This window comes from Bos grunniens, chromosome 10, assembly GCF_055505025.1.
Source record: "Bos grunniens cultivar Pamir isolate PY7600 chromosome 10, Bosgru_T2T1.0, whole genome shotgun sequence".
Lineage (NCBI taxonomy): Eukaryota > Metazoa > Chordata > Mammalia > Artiodactyla > Bovidae > Bos > Bos grunniens.
The window spans coordinates 26251703-26268149 of NC_141174.1; the positions used below are offsets into that span (position 1 = coordinate 26251703).

Here is a 16447-nt window from a genome sequence, read left to right on the forward strand (position 1 = left end):
GATCCAGCCAGCTCTCCAGAGGCAGGTCTGGGAGGGAGCGCTGCCAGGTTTTGGCTTCTCAACTCCCGTTCCCTTGCTTTGACCTCAGACTTCCTCGCCCTCAACGTCACAGAGGGCTCTACACTGCAACAGCTAGTTTAACCCTCTGGAGGCAACCAACATGAATTCCTGCTTGGGGCCTAACAGACAACTATCCGCCTGTCCTGGGTTCCAAGAGGGTTCTGGTGCTGAAAGAACAAAGGGGCCAACCTGGCCTGGAAGGAGACCTGCAATAATGCCTCTTAATAAACAAGGTGTAACTGGGAAGTTTCAGGCCAGACCACCGGTGGCTCGTTTCTATTCACTTTACTTTCTCAGGGAAGTTTATTAAAAGCAAATAAATGGAATTTTGTGCCACAAATCGTCAGATGATTTCACACCATTTTTGGCAAGGAAATTCACCCCAGGTTTCTTAGCACAGCCTCGGCCCTTGCAGAACCAGGGGCAGAAGCCACTAGCCCTGGTGAGTGAGGATGGCTCTGTGGGCTCTAGCCACTCTGCTGCTCCAGGGCAAACTGGCTGGCTGACAACAGCCTTTACCGTGAACCTGTAAAATGGCTCTTGGTGTCACTCAGTGGTCACACGTGATACATTCCTCCCTTATCTCCAAGTTTTCTAAACACACTCTACTTCAAACATCAAGATAGTCAAGGGCTTGGCCTCGAGGAATGAGCAGACCAACTGGCTGAGCAGATAATACTTCCATGTCCCTCCCAGCCCCTCAAGACAGTTCCAGCCACCAGCCAGGATCTCAAGGAGCTTCTTCACCAAACTGAAAGGTACAGAAGAGGGCGTTCCCCTGGACCTACGTTTTACTACACTGAGTTCCTGAAACGAGTCACTGAGGACCCCCTTTGGAAGAACCAGTCCAGCCCTCCTTTAATGAACAATTGTAGAGTTTAGATTATATCCCTGTTCAAGGCAACACCACCCATAGAGTCACAATCCTAAAACTCTTAGAACGACACAAAACACACTGCACTGCAGGTATACACACTAATATATCCCCAGTCTTCCATGAGCCAGTGCTCTAGGACTGATGCCATCTAACGAAAGCAGGCGAAGCACTGCTCAAGCTAACAGGCACTACAGTAAGGAGTCCAGTCTTCATTTTTGCTTACCCCACAGATTACGTGTTTATAAGCCAGACTAAATAATTTTTTTCAGTGCCTAAGCCCATGGATTTATTCTGTTTCCCGTGGCTATATGAATTCATAAAATCCTTCAGATACGGGTCCTAGTTCTCCCAGAGCAAACAGAAGGGAGGGAGTAGCTTGGGTAAGAAGGATGCACCTACTACATTCCAGGCTGTTTCATGTATATTATCTTCTCTGACCTTCAAAGAACTATTACCTCTACTTTATGGAGAAAAAGAGTTGAAGTTAAAACAGATTAGACAATTTTCCCAAGGTCACATGGCTATGAAGTGGCAGAGAAAGGGTTCAAATCCAGAACACGGTTACTGGAACTGAGACATCTGCTTATTTCTTATTTCTGCCTGGGAGGTGGGGCTTTCATGTTTCACACTTTGTTAGTGATCAGGGTTTTAAATGTCTGATAAACTCTAAGTCTATGCATAAAGTTGGCCATTTGGGCATAAACCCTTCAGGCTTTGAGAACCTTCAAGAAGAGTACGCTACAGGAGGCTTCCTAAAGGCCAAGACAAAATGCCACTGGTCGTATCTGTACAGGGAAAAATATAAACTCTCTTGGGACCCCATGATGGGTCTCACAACAGTTCCTACAATGGCAACCTGACATCTGAACTTAGGGAGAGGAGATGAATGTCAGTTGCAGCTGATTTGCTTTGAGGTCATGATCAGGGAGTAAAAGCTTCACCAAAGACAGTTTCTTGGTGGCTGTGTGTGTGTATACCAGGCCTCCAATGATAATTTAGCTACAATTTAACAAGTCCCTGAAGCTGACTGCACTCTGGATAATGAGTTCACTCTGAATAATGGGCAGGAGCTTGGAGTTGAGACATAAGTGCCTGGGCCACCCGCTCCGTGTATTCCCAGCGGTGACCAGCTCGTGTAAAGGTAGCTACGAAACACTCACATAGTGCAGAGGGTAATAAGAGCTCTTCTCATAACTTCTTCTCCCAGGAGAATCTTTCTAAGACACGTGAAAACCTCTAGTTTTAAAAGACTGAAGCTATACTCTCCTAGAAGTAGGAGGCAGGTACTGTGGCCCTCCCCAGATGTCTGAGGGACTCAAGAGGGCGCTGGGGTTGCCCTAACACACGATGTAGAAGGTTCAGAGCAGGAAGAAGGAAAGGCAGGAGGAAGGGAGCCGAGACCGAGAGCAGATGTTCACCCCCTGCACTCTCTCCTAACAGTGCTGGGCGATCCAACAACTGCATCTGAAGCTTTGTTACACGACTGTCAGCCCAGAGCTCAAGGTAGGAACTGCTAGCTCTTCACACAGACAAACGTCCCTGAAACCAGCACGTCTGAGCAGTCACATCCCAGGGCCCTGGGGCCTGAGGGGAAGACAGATTACCAAGTACTTACTAGTAAGCTCTTCAAGTTCAAGGAGCGCTCCTTCTTGAGGATGACCAGCGCAGCCAGGCCACAGAACGTGTAGCCGCCATGGGCTTCCATTCCTGGTACCCCGCCAATCCCACCTTCCCAATTCTGACACCTGGGGGGAGGTCGAGAAAACCCGACTGAGTGTCAACCAGTGAGCACCCTGGATGGCAAAGAGTGAAGTGGCTCAGCTTAGGGCATACACTGCTGCAACTATATTCAGTATCTTGTGATAAACTATAATGGAAAAGAATATAAAAAAGAATATATATATATAAAACAGAATATTTATATTTATATATATATAATGGAATTAATTTGCTGTACACCTGAAACACAACTTATAAATCAACTCTTCTAATTCTATTTTAAAAATTGAAACTATGAATGGAAACATGCCAGCTAATTAACTTTTAGAAATGTCTTTTCCTCCGCCTGCAATGTGGGAAACCTGGGTTTGATCCCTGGGTTGGGAAGATCCCCTGGAGAAGGGAACGGCTACCCACTTCAGTATTCCGGCCTGGAGAATTCCATGGACTGTATAATCCATGGGGTTGCAAAGAGTTGGACACAACTGAGTGACTTTCACGCTTTCCTCAAAAAAATAAAGGAAACATAGTCTACTAATGAACAAACATAGAACCTCAAATCATTACTTTTTGGAAAGAGTTATAAAATCATATGTTTGCTGTGATAACCATCAGGTTAAAATAAAATTGAAAAATAATTGCTAATGATGGTTATCTTTTAATACAAATCTACTGCTGATACCTTTCCTCTTCATTTTTCTGTGTTTTCAAAAAGCTTCCAGAATGAACATATATACCTTTATAGCTATCCAAAGTAAATTTATTTCTCCAAATTACAAATTCCTATATTTTCAAATTATTACTATAATAATTATTATTGGGATTATAAGATAATTAGATAATGTAAGATAATATAGAAAATATGACTGTATTTTCTAGTCATAAAAACTTAATACTCTTTGGCCCAGCAATATTAGGGTCATTTCTAGGAATTAAAGGGATTCCCTGATAGCTCAGTTGGTAAAGAACTCACCTGCAATGCAGGAGACCCAGGTTTGATCCTTGGGTTGGGAGGATGCCCTGGAGAAGGGAAAGGCTACCCACTCCAGTATCCTGGCCTAGAGAATTCCATGGACTGTATAGTCCATGGGGGAGCAAAGAGTCAGACATGACTGAGTGACTTTCACTTTCCCTTTCTAGGAATTAATTCTACAAAGTAAGTATAAATGTGTTCAAAGATCAGATTATAAGAATGTTTATTGTATCCCCATTTATAATAGTGAAATGTTAGAAACTCAATAGTAAGGGACTGGTTATATAAATTATGATGTATCCATATAACAGAATACTATATAGTCATTTAAAATGATATTACAGAAGTATACTTTAAAATGTTCCAAATACATTACATGAAAAAGTCATAAAATGATAATGTACTGCATGATTTTTCTGGAATTCTGGAAAGATAAGAAACATGAGTGGTTGGTGACTTTAGATTTTCTTTTTGCATGTCTTAATAAACCTGTTTTATCTGTGATATAAAGAAATTTTGCTTCCTGTATATTTTCATATAACATAGAACTTTACTTCCAATGATCTACAGATATGTATATAGAGTCACATTCCCTGCAGGTGTATCTGCCTCACAAATCCTCACAGGTGTACAGGTCAATGAGCACTTAATCCAACTTCCGGATGGAAGAAAAGGGAATCTGTAGTACTTCTTGTCTTCCAGGCACCTCTCATTAAAGGAGAGGCCTTGGGAATTCAGAGGCCTTTTTCAGAGAGGCCTGATAACCTCAGATATGCAGATGACACCACCCTTATGGCAGAAAGCAAAGAACTAAAGAGCTTCCTGATGAAAGTGAAAGAGGAGAGTGAAAAAGTTGGCTTAACACTTAACATTCAGAAAACTAAGATCATGGCATCTGGTCCCATCACTTCATGGCAAATAGATGGGGAAACAGTGGAAACAGTGACAGACTTATTTTGGGGGGCTCCAAAATCACTGCAGATGGTGACTGCAGCCATGAAATTAAAAGACACGTACTCCTTGGAAGAAAAGTTATGATCAACCTAGCTGCTAAGTCGCTTCAGTCGTGTCCGACTCTGTGCGATCCCATAGACGGCAGCCCAACAGGCTCCCCCGTCCCTGGGATTCTCCAGGCAAGAACACTGGAGTGGGCTGCCATTTCCTTCTCCAATGCATGAAAGGGAAAAGTGAAAGTGAAGTCGCTCAGTCGTGTCCGACTCTTAGCGACCCCATGGACTGCAGCCTACCAGGCTCTTCCGTCCATGGGATTTTTCCAAGCAAGAGTACTGGAGTGGGGTGCCACTGCCTTCTCCGATGATCAACCTAGACAGCATATTAAAAAGCAGAGACATTACTTAGCCAAAGGTCCATCTAGTCAAAGCTATGGTTTTTCCAGTAGTCATGTATAGATGTGAGAGTTGGACTATAAAGAAAGCTGAATGCTGAAGAATTGATGCTCTTGAACTGTGGTGTTGAAGAAGGCTCTTGAAAGTCCTCTGGACTGCAAGGAGATCCAACCAGTCCATCCTAAAGGAAATCAGTTCTAAACATTCGTTGGAAGGACTGATATTGAAGCTAAAACTCCAATACTATGGTCATCTGATGCGAAAAGCTGAATCATTTGAAAAGACCCTGATGCTTGGAAAGATGAAAGGCAGGAGGAGAAGGGGACGACAGACGATGAGATGGTTGGATGGCATCACCGACTCAATGAACATAAGTTTGAGTAAATTCCGGGAGCTGGTGATGGACAGGGAAGCCTGGTGTGCTGCAGTTCATGGGGTCGCAAAGGGTCGGACATGAGTGAGCAACTGAATTGAACTAAACTGAGGCTCAGAGAGTTCACTGCAGAGTCAAAAACTGGCTGCTGCCCCCTGAATAGCTTCTTCAGCATCCTCCATCTCTCAACCCCATGGCCAACCAAAGACACACAATCCAAATTTTCTTTCCAATGCATCTGGCTTCTTGGAGCATATGAACAGCTCAAGTTTGAAAGGTCTGATGAGTGAAGAATATGCAAGGGACCTCTTAATTTTTTTTTCTTAACTTTTCTTAACTCAGCTTTAAAACACACACACACACACACAATATGCATTTATTTACACATTCCACTTTCCATCCCTTTGTTTTCACATGCGTGAGAGCAATTTAGCAAAATTCTTTGGGAGTTTCTTCTAGCTAAATATAATGGATTGAAAAGAGCCCAGTAAAATGAAAGTAAAGGAATTTTTAAAAAGGATAAATCCATAAGGATAAGGAGAATAGGAGAGGATATGAATACAGACAGGAAATAACAAAATCGTGAAAGCTGGAAAAGGATGAAGATAAGAAGTAACTGACTTAATAGAGCCGAGAAACCTACACCAGCCCTGGGAGGAAAGGAGGGCTGAAGCAACAGAAAGCAAGGTGATGTTCTCCAATGACAAGTTGAGCGATGTAAGCTACCCCTAAAATGGGAAGGTTTTTAACTGAGTTGACTGGTGGTAAATTGATAAAGAGACTCAGTTAGACCTCCAGGTACCCAGCAGATGGGAGGTTGCAGGGGCTTAATCAAGAAGTGTGAATTCCAGGATTTCCAGCACAGCTGAGAGCAGGCGGAGGTATTGTACTGAGCAGGAGGATTCAGTGGAAGTCTATGACCTGAGCAAAAGCACTCCCAACCCCTTTCTCTACTGTTGCTGTTGTTTAGTCACTATGTCGTGTCTGACTCTTTGCAACCCCATGAACTGTAGCCTGCCAGGCTCCTCCATCCATGGGATTTTCCAGGCAAGAATACTGGAGTGGGTTGCCATTTCCTTCTCCAGAGGATCTTCTTGACCCAGGGATCAAACCTGCATCTCCTGCATTGGAAGGTGGATTCTTTACTGCTCAGCCACCAGATAAGCCCCCTTCCCCTATTAAGAGTTCACAAAGTTGGCTGCCAGCTTCATACCATAACCAGGAATCTGGAAGGTTCTCCACAGAAAAATCCTATGGATACTGATATATGAGAATTCCCCATGAATGGCTGGATTCCAGGCCACTCTGGCAAACATAGCTCTCCATCAGCTTTCTAGCACCTGACTCTTAAATATGAACATCAAACATTTAAGCAAAGGCTCTTACGTGAAAGAGAGTTTTATGTAAACATGACATAGAAATAAAACAAATAAAAATAAATTGGAAGAAATAACATAAGGAGCAGAAGTAAACTTTCTAAACACTGCAAGGACAAAATATCCCTGAAACAAGAACAAGAGAGTACATAAAAAAGAAGTATCCGTTTTTTATATAAATGGAGATTAAAAGTAAGCTTTGAAAAATTTTACATAGAATTACAGAAATAAAAACTCAATAGAAGGATTAGAAGATAAAAGGTAAGGGAACCTCTTAGTAAGTACGGAAGTAAAGTACACGCAATTCTAGACTGAAGATACCTGCTGAGTACCCAGCACCATGAACAACAACAAAAAATCCTATTATGGCTCAACATCATGAATTTTCCAAACAGCAAGAATAAGAGAAATAAGACAGAAACAGACAATGGATTGGGAATACAGTGGACTGGGAGGCAGTAACGCACAGAGGATATTATAACAAGTTTTACCACTTAAATACCTTTGTATTTCAGCTTAATATCAAATTCAATATCCCATCATTTGACACTTATGGAGACTATGACATGGAGAAGTTAAACAACTTAACCAGGGCCACTAAGCTAATAAATGACAAAACTGGGCTTCAAACCCAGGCAGTCAGAATCCTGCAAATATTAATAACTACATGCTCTGGACAAAACACACTAAAACTACTTCCTGAAGTCTCAGCAAACAAAAAAGGTGAGGATTTGAAAGTTGGAACAGTCAGTCCCTCCTCTCCCCCATTCCTCCCTTTTCTTTTTTTCTGATTTGCCCTGAGGATGGCTACAGTTGCCCAACAGTGGCAAGCAGGTCAGTGGAAGGCAGCTGAAACTGAAAGCCCCATATTTCTGGCAAGAAGAACCAGAATGACAGAAATTGATGAGGAATCCCAGAAAGAGGCGAGTCAGAGAAGGAAAATACCAAATTCCATGTTTAAACTTCGCTCAAGTTTCTACCTGATCCTGGATCATGTCTGCACTGGACCAGCTGAAAGCAGTTTCTAACCAAGAACTGAGCCAAAAGCTGGGCCCTGCCCACTGCAATCAGCTCACCAAGATGACTGAAGAAAAAGATCAGCACTCTTTAAAGCGATCTAACGACTCCAATTTCTACAACATAACATCACAACATCCAGTGATGTGAGCTAAGTCATTTCAGTCACGTCTAACTCTTTGCAACCCTATGGAACACAGCCCACCAGGCTCCTCTATCCACGAGATACTCCAAGCCAGATTAGTGGAGTGGGTTGCCATTTCCTCCTCCAGGGCGTCTTCCTGACCCAGGGATTGAACCCATGTGTCTTATGTCTCCTGCATTGGCAAGTGGGTTCTTTACCACTCGTGCCACCTGGAAGCCATAATGTCCAGGGTACAAGCCAAACACCACGTGACACAGGCACTCAGGAAAAGGTGGCATGTCAACTCCAAGAGAGCCAGATGTTGAAATTTCCAGGCAAGAATTTTAAAACAGATATTATAATTTTATATTTATCTTTATGAAGAAAAATATACGTGTAATGAATGAAAAAATGGGAAATCTCAACTGAGAAACAGAAGGTATAAAAAAGAACCAAACCCAGGCCGTCTAGCTCAAAAGGTTATATTCTCAATGTTTAAACGAGAGCTCCCTTACTATTAAGTATTACATACCAAGTCCTCAGTAAAGGTTGGCCATCATTATGACCAGCCTTTTTAACAATGACGCTGGACTCCATAAGATAATGGAGCAAGGCTTAAAAAATCTGAAGGAATACAATTTATAGTTTTCAATTTAGAAGTCTCTAACCAAATAAACTAGCCATCAAGTGTGAGACTAGAATAAAAATAATTGCAAAATCTTAAAAATCTATCTCCCAAGTTCTCTTCTTTGGGATCTGTTGAAATAAGTGATTCATTCAAATGAGAAAGTAAACCAGGAGAAAGGAGGACTGGGGCTTTAACAAAGCAGAGAAGTGAAAGGAAGCTTCCGGATGCCTGCTGTGCAGCAAGCTGAGATCAATATTTCCAGACTGAAGCAGGAGGGCAGAGGCCCAGGGGTAGATGACTCAAAACACAAGGGCACACACATGTACACAAACACACACACAAAAGAGAACTGATATATCACCTGAACTGTTTGGCCATATTGAGAGTAACTTTATAGCTCTGGCAGAAAATGTGGGAATTAGGAGGTAATGATTAATTCCAGAGGGAAAATAAGTCATACAAAAAAAGTAAATATGATCATAGTATATCATTTCGTTTAGCTGAAAATTGTATTTTCATAGCAGTAAGTACTACTTTGATAAAAACTAAGATATAAAAAATAAAACAATACAGCTTGGATATAATTCCTCAATAGTACAGATAAGCCTACTATACCTTTTTTTTTTTAAATTATGAAATAATTGGAAGGATCCAGGAAAGTATAGCAAGTAATATATAGAACATATGTGTATCTAACACCAACCTTTGATTTAGCCATATGCATTTCAGGTTTCTTTTTTTAAAATTTTAAACAAAGTTACAGATACAACTGAAGTCTCCTGAGTACAAGTGTGCCTGTGTGCATGCTAAGTCACTTCAGTCGTGTTCAACTCTTTGCGACCCTACAAACTGTAGCCCACCAGGCTCCTCTGTCCATGGGCTTTTCCAGGCCAGAACACTGGAGTGGGTTGCTGTGCCCTCCTCTAGGGGATCTTCCCGATCCAGGGATTGAACCTGAGTCTCCTGGCAGGTGGGTTCCTTACCCCTAGCGCCATCTAGGAAGCCCAAGTAGAAGTGCAGGCTTTCTGTAATTTTGTTTGCTTTCTTCCCAGAAGTAACTACCATCCTAAACCTGGTGCTTATTCTTTCCAGCATGTTTTTATATTACTACATGTGATTCTTCCCATAAACAATACAGAACTGTTTTGCATGTTTTCAAATTTCCAGTCAATGTGTTAACCTGCATGTTTTCTTTAACATTCTTTTTTTTTTACACTAGTTTAACACTATTAAACACAATACTGTTCTGAGATTCACCCATATTGATATATGTAGCTTTAGTTCATTCATTTTCATTGCTATATTATATTCCAATGTGACTACATCACAACTCATTTATCCATCTCGTGTTTATGAACATTTAATCCGTTTCTAGCTTTATTTACTATTACAAATGAGTCCTATGTCAGTCTCTCTCATGCATGTGTGTGAGTTTCTGGAGGAGTGGAATTTTGGGGTCATCAGCAAGGACGTTTTTGAGACATTTCCAAATTTCTCTTCAAACTGGTTTAAATCCATTTAGACTCTGACTAATACTGTTTACCCAGAGTTTTGATCCTTGCCAATCACATAAAGAAAACTGGAAAAAAGAAAACTTTCAATTTTTGAAATGTAAAATGTACTTTTGAAATGTAAAATCTTTCAACCATAACATGTCTCTTATAATTTTACATTCCCTTCTGGTTCTTCTGCACTTCCTTTATTTTTCAGAAGTCTTGACCGCCTGCTGTCTAAGAAATGGGACAAGTCCCAGCATCTCTCACCTTGCGATCCATTCAGCAGTGCCCTCAAACAGGTCTGGGGTGATGATGTTGGTCAACGAAGCTACCGAGGCAGCACAGTATGCACTTCTGGAAGGACAGAAATAGACGGGCAAGGGTCACACTCTCAGGAAGAGCTCAGACAAGGCTCACTGAACTTCTTGGGCGGATTGCTCTCTGCCTCATAAGCTGTAATCACCACCTGTCCTCACTCCTGGTCTCCAACCAGGAGCTCCGACATTCCATTTGGATCAAGTTCCTCACAGCATGGTCTCAGAGAAAGAACATGACATTCTATTCTCCCTACCTCCACACAGTCAAATCTACACCAGACAAAATAACAGCCATATCAATTTATGTCAACAGTGAATTCAGCTCTTCTAAAGACCTACAATGCCTCCCAAAATTCCATGCTGCCATTCAGGTATTTCTGAGATGCTCATTCATTCAGCTGTCAATACTGTTCTTAGATCCAGGACTTGCCATGTTTATGGCATGGACACATTAAAGGTTAACCATATTTCTTTCAAACAGACAACCTCCAAAGCAGGCTGCCAGACCATATGGCTGCATAGACCAAGCAAGAGGGACCAGAATAGATGAGCTACTCAGATCCATCCCTTAGACTTCTAGAGCGAGAAAAGAGTTTTGATTTCAAGCACCCCTCCAGTACACGCACACGCGTGCACGAGCACGCACACACACACACACACACACTTTAAATAGAAAAAAGAACATATTCTACTTGATTTGGAATAATTATTGCCATTCCATCCTGCCAGCCCTAATTCTTCTCAGGACACATTTTATTTCAGCTTCTCCCTCTATTATAGAATACATCTACAAACTGTCTCTTCTTTTCCACTATGGGCTTCCCAGGTGGCGCTAGTGGTAAAGAACCCGCCTGACAATGCAGAAGATGCAACAGACGCAGGTTCGATCCCTGGGTAGGGAAGATCTCCTGAAATAGGAAATGGCAGCCCAATCCAGCATTCTTGCCTGGAGAATCCCATGGACAGAGGAGCCTGGCAGGCTACAATTCATGGGATTGCAATGAGTCAGACACAACTGAAGTGACTTAGCACATGGTCTTTTCAAACATCCAACATCTCAGCTTCATTTTATGTTGAAGACAAAACTGTTTGTTCTAATTTTCTTTCAAGATCCTTTATCTAAGGGCTCCTAAGGAATATAAAAGAGGAGAGAGAAGAGTCTGGCTCCCATATTGTTTAATACGGACATAATACTGAGTCAAGCACACTGAAGCATTCCAGTGAGCTGCAGGTATTATTCTCCTCCCAGCATTTTAATCAGCCTGCTCACACTGGCCGAAGGCACAGCAGAGGCTGAGTTAAACCAGCAGGCATCAGAAGCATGCAAGAGTCCTTTCTGCCAAGTGTTATCATCCACCGTAAGCTAACTTCGAAAGTCTGACCTAACTCCTCTCGGGTCTTGAGTCTCACAAAGGGCTTCAAAAGTACTTGCTCTTGAATGTGAATATAACCTCTGAGGTAGGGAGGTAGTCAGCAGTGTGGTCTGTTTCATAAATGGAAGACCTGAGACCTGCTGCCAGATCTCACACCGAGACAATGAGTGAGCAAAACACACTTTTCTTGAGCATCAGCTTCCTCTGTCCCTCTGTCCAGTCGTCATACCTCTCAAATTCGTCAGCTGCCCTCTAGCCTCCTGCTGTCACCCAAATCCAAGTCATCCTTAATCTGGGTCAGTTTCCTGTCCAGTCTTCCTTCCTCCAGCCCTGAAACCAGAGGATTTTCACTAAAACACTATAATGCATTCACTTGTTCCTTTCAGTCGCTAAGTCGTGTCTTTGTGACCCCATGAGCTGTAGCCTGCCAGGCTCCTCTGTCCATGGAATTCTCCAGGCAAGAATACTGGAGTGGATTGCCATTTCCTTCTCCATGGGATCTTCCCGACACAGGGATCAGACACAGGGATCGAACCCAGGTCTCCTGCATTGGCAGGAGCTGAGCCACCTGGAAAGCCCAATGTATTCCCCATAGAACTTCTAACAAAACACAAATCAGATCATGTCACTCCCTAAAACTTGCCAGTGGCTTCCCACTACCCTTAAAATAAACTCCAGACTTCTCAAGGAGACTGCAGTGCTCCTCGGACTATTCCCAGCCTGGCCAGCCAACTTCATTCTCTGCCTGCACCCCTCTGCACTTCAGCAACACTGACCTCCTCCTTCCCCAAACACACTCTACACTCTGTCGCCAAAACTTTTGCAAACTCTGGGTCCCTATCTTCCCACTACCCTCCCAGAATACTCCAGGTTATATAATCTAGATTAGGAGGTCAGGAATAAATAATTGCTCCTTTCTTAAGAACTGAGGGGAAAGACGGTGCTGGCTACAAGTTGACTTGGATTAGCGGCTGTCCATGGGAGCTGTGAATGTCTGAGTAAGCTCATCTTAGAAACGAGGACTTGGGACAGGCCTGAAATATCAAAAGAGGTTGGTTCTAACCCAGAAGAAGACAGGCTAGCCTCCAGATGTCCCTGTCAACTGCTGCTTCTCTTCAGGTCAAATCCACCTGGCAGCATTCAGGAGAAACTGCTGATGCTCCAGGGCAAAGACAATTAAAGGAAAATCAAGTGAAAAGCGATGGAACTGGGGCACGAGAAACCATGCTGACCAGGGGAACAGGACGCAGCCTGCCAGGTTACATCCATCGTTCGCATCTTTAATCTTCTGCAAATGTAAAGCATGGCTCACATGGCAGGATGTTACCAGAGGAAGCATATGGTTGAAGAGCTCTTCAGAAACAAACCTATTTTATTGGAGGAGCTTCCTAGCATTTGTCTGGCAGATATGAATAAGAACACAGAAGGAAACCCGCACCGGAATGAATAAGTTAAGAGAATAATCATATCTGAAAAAGGTAAGCAATGAAATGCCAAACCGATCTTGCCAGTTTTTGCCTGCTTTCACCTATAATCTCAGGAAACCTTAAAAAGCTACATTTGGAGTATCTGCAGAACAGGATGAAAATGTAGTGACCAAGAGGGGAAAAACATTCTTTAAATTTTTTTCTAAAGATGTCAACACAATACTGCTTCTCTTCAATAGTTATATTGGCTTCACTGGCATTGTGATCAGTTGCTAAGCTGCGTCCGATTCTTTCAGACTCCACAGACTATAGCTCACCAGGCTCCTCTGTCCATGGAATGTTCCAGGCAAGAATACTAGAATGAGTTTCCATTTCCTCCTCCAGAGGATCTTCCCGACCCAGGGATCGAACCCACATCTCCTGCATTGGCAGGTGGGTTCTTTACGAATGAGCCACCCAGGGAGCCCTCACTGGCATATGCAGTGCTAAAAAACAAAACAAGAGGCCCCAAAAGGAGTCCCTTATGCTAAACTCCACATCACCAAACCAAGACTTCATTATGGTTTCCGCTCTCCCAGAAATGGGATCTTTAACCAGTCAGTCAGGAACCACCTCATCAGCGCTAGTGAGATGCTCTGCTGGTTGACCCCTGCCGTCCCCTCAAGGAAAGTGGCCTTGCAACAGCCAACCCACTCTTTAAGCGCCTGATGTCACTTCCTTGTCCCTGCTCCCTTCTGCCTATAGAAGTCTCTCACTGTGCACAGCTCTCCTTGGGCTTCCTTCCTATCTGTGGGATGGAATGCTGCCCTATTCGAATCAATTTTTGCTCAAATTAGTTCATAAAGTTTTTAACATGCCCCTGTTTATCTTTTAACAACAGATACTGGGGTATTACGACATAATAAGAAACATATATTTGGTCTTTTCGGCACAGAGATCATAAAACTAGTGGAATTTCCTGAGTAATGGGGTGAGAGTCCTGTAATTCATAACAAGCCCCAGCAGGTGACTCCTGGAGGATGGGGGCTGGCTGCCAGAGGAACCAACCATGGGATCAGAGGGTTGGAACTTTCTGTCCCACTCCCCAGAAGACTGAGTTAGTCACCAATGGCCTATCAGTTAATCAATCGTGCCTACATAATGGAACCTCCATTAAAACACTCTGGATGAAGAAGTTCAGGGAGCTTTTGGGGGGATGCACCCAAGTGCCTGTCAGGAGGGTGTCACACCCCAACATCACGGGAACAGAAGTTCTTAGACTCTGGACCTTTCCAGCCCTCATTCTATATGTATGCCCCTTCATGCGGCTGTTCATTTGTGTCTTTATGATATCCTTTATAATAAATGGTATTAGAAAAATGTTCTCTGAGTTCTCTGAGCTGTCCTGAAAAATTACTGAACTGAGAAGGAGGTCATGGGGACCCCCGATTTACAAATCAGGCAGAATTGGTTAACCTGGGAACCCACTACTTGTGACTGCTGTCTGAAGTGCAGACAGTCTTGTGGGACTGAGCCCTTAACCTGTGGGGTCTGTGCTAACTCGGGTACTTAGTGTCATTAATATGAGGATAAACACCCCACATTTCAGGTCAGAGGTGTTGTGAGCAGAGAAACAGTTTTCCATGTACCCAGGTTTCCAGATACCTAGCCTTATTTTATGGTTTGAACAGACAGGTTACAAATAGACAAAAACCCTTCATGAAGGTCTCTGCAGATAAAGGTTACTTCCCTTTATCTGCAATGTGTTTTGTGCTCCACAACCTTCATGTTTTTTCTTGCCCTATATTTTCAAACCAATAGTTAAGCCAGAGTATTTATCAACTCGTGTAGAGGACAACACATTTACAAATAGGCAGTAAGATGACTTTGCTATAGAAACCTCATAACGATTTATTTATCAGACTAAACAATAATAATTTGGTATATATCTCAATGATCCACTGCTTGTGAGAAATGACTAATTCAGTAAATTCCCTAGATGTTTTATAGGGAACTTCCTGCCAGGTGAGTAAACGACTTGCTAGGTATGTCAGACAATTCTTGAGAAAAAAGTATTATTTGAGCCAACTGGTTCCAATCAGTTAATGCCACTGTTTTTCATAGACTCCACTGGCCCCTAATGGTTTCTGCATTGCCCAAAGCAGTTCTCACACAGGTGTTAAACATTCTCACGCTTTCATCAAATACATTCAGAAAATATTTACTAAGTCCCCACTGGGCATTCTCCTGCCTTCCCATGCCAGAAAGATGAAAGATTATATTACACTATACAGTTATATCTATGGTATATCATCTCATGCCAAACGAATGTTATTTTTCATTTTTAAAACAAAAGCATTTGATTTTGTTTCTGTGTTACTTTATTTGGCATCTACATAAAAGAAGTCAAGTGACAATGAGCCCTGAGGACATCTATCCCATATTTGCAGGGATTATGAACCATGTCACTGACACGTCTCTCTGTGTGACATTCGGTGAGACAAGGTGGCGATTTCCTGTCTCCTTCCCTGGGTTTGGCATCTCTGATGGCAGATAAGCCTGAGAATCTGCTCATGCAGCAGCCTGAGAAAAACCCCACTCACCTCACGTCCACCTCACCTCCATCGTGCATGAGAAAAGAGCCATCGGGTTGCTTCAGCGAGTACAAATACTGGAGAAGCTTCTCTCTGAAAAAGGAGGGAGGTGATGGTCAGCGCAGCGTCAGCAGATGGAAGCCCGGCTGGGTGTCCAGCCCTGCTGGCTTTGGCTGTACCTGTTAATGACGTCATAGGCCTCCTCGGTGCCAATGATGCACAGCGCGTTGACCGCTGCATACGTGGGTGCAAGGTGTGGGTACTGGCCAGGGCCCCCTCCAAAGCCGCCTTCTGGGCTCTGACACAACTCCAGGAACTGACACACGCTAGGCACATGGCCAAAGGGAAAAACAAAGACAGCATTAGTTCCAAAACACTGAATTCTACCAGAGTCCAGGCCTTTCCAAGGCTCCGCCCTGCCCGAAGAGAAGACACACCCTTCCCACCTAGTGAGTATATACTGAATATATCTGTAAAGGACCTAATTCTCCACCCTGCCTCGATCAGCTTTGTAGTTAAGCATGTGCCCAGTAGTGAAGCCAGGAACAGAAGGCCGGGCAGAAACATATAGCCCTTCACAGAACTGGAATGAGTCTCATGCTTCTTCCCATACTTTTCTCTCAATTTTCTCTCAATTTTCCACCCCAGAGCTATGGAACCAGTCCCTTCTCCTTGCCTTTGGGGTAGCTCCGAGGTTTTGCATTTTGCCTAAATCGTGGTGATGCTCAATTACTTTTCCCCCCACCAACTATGCTGGTCTAGAGCCCT

The 16447-nt window shown here is 43.1% G+C and overlaps 1 protein-coding gene across 6 annotated transcripts in view; it reads right to left on the reverse strand.

Moving 5' to 3' along the window:
• Positions 1-16447, reverse strand: part of FNTB (farnesyltransferase, CAAX box, subunit beta) — an 80582-nt gene that overhangs the window by 12417 nt on the left and 51718 nt on the right. For all 6 annotated transcript variants that reach the window (XR_015134145.1, XR_015134147.1, XR_015134146.1 and 3 more), the window contains 4 exons: positions 15859-16005; positions 15689-15772; positions 10257-10343; positions 2553-2682 (listed from right to left, as the gene is read on the reverse strand). Coding sequence is in view for 3 of the 6 variants with exons in the window: in XM_086320241.1 (XP_086176367.1) it covers positions 2553-2682; positions 10257-10343; positions 15689-15772; positions 15859-16005 (448 nt within the window). In the remaining 3 variants the exon portion in view is untranslated. The remainder of the gene's footprint in view (positions 1-2552; positions 2683-10256; positions 10344-15688; positions 15773-15858; positions 16006-16447) is intronic.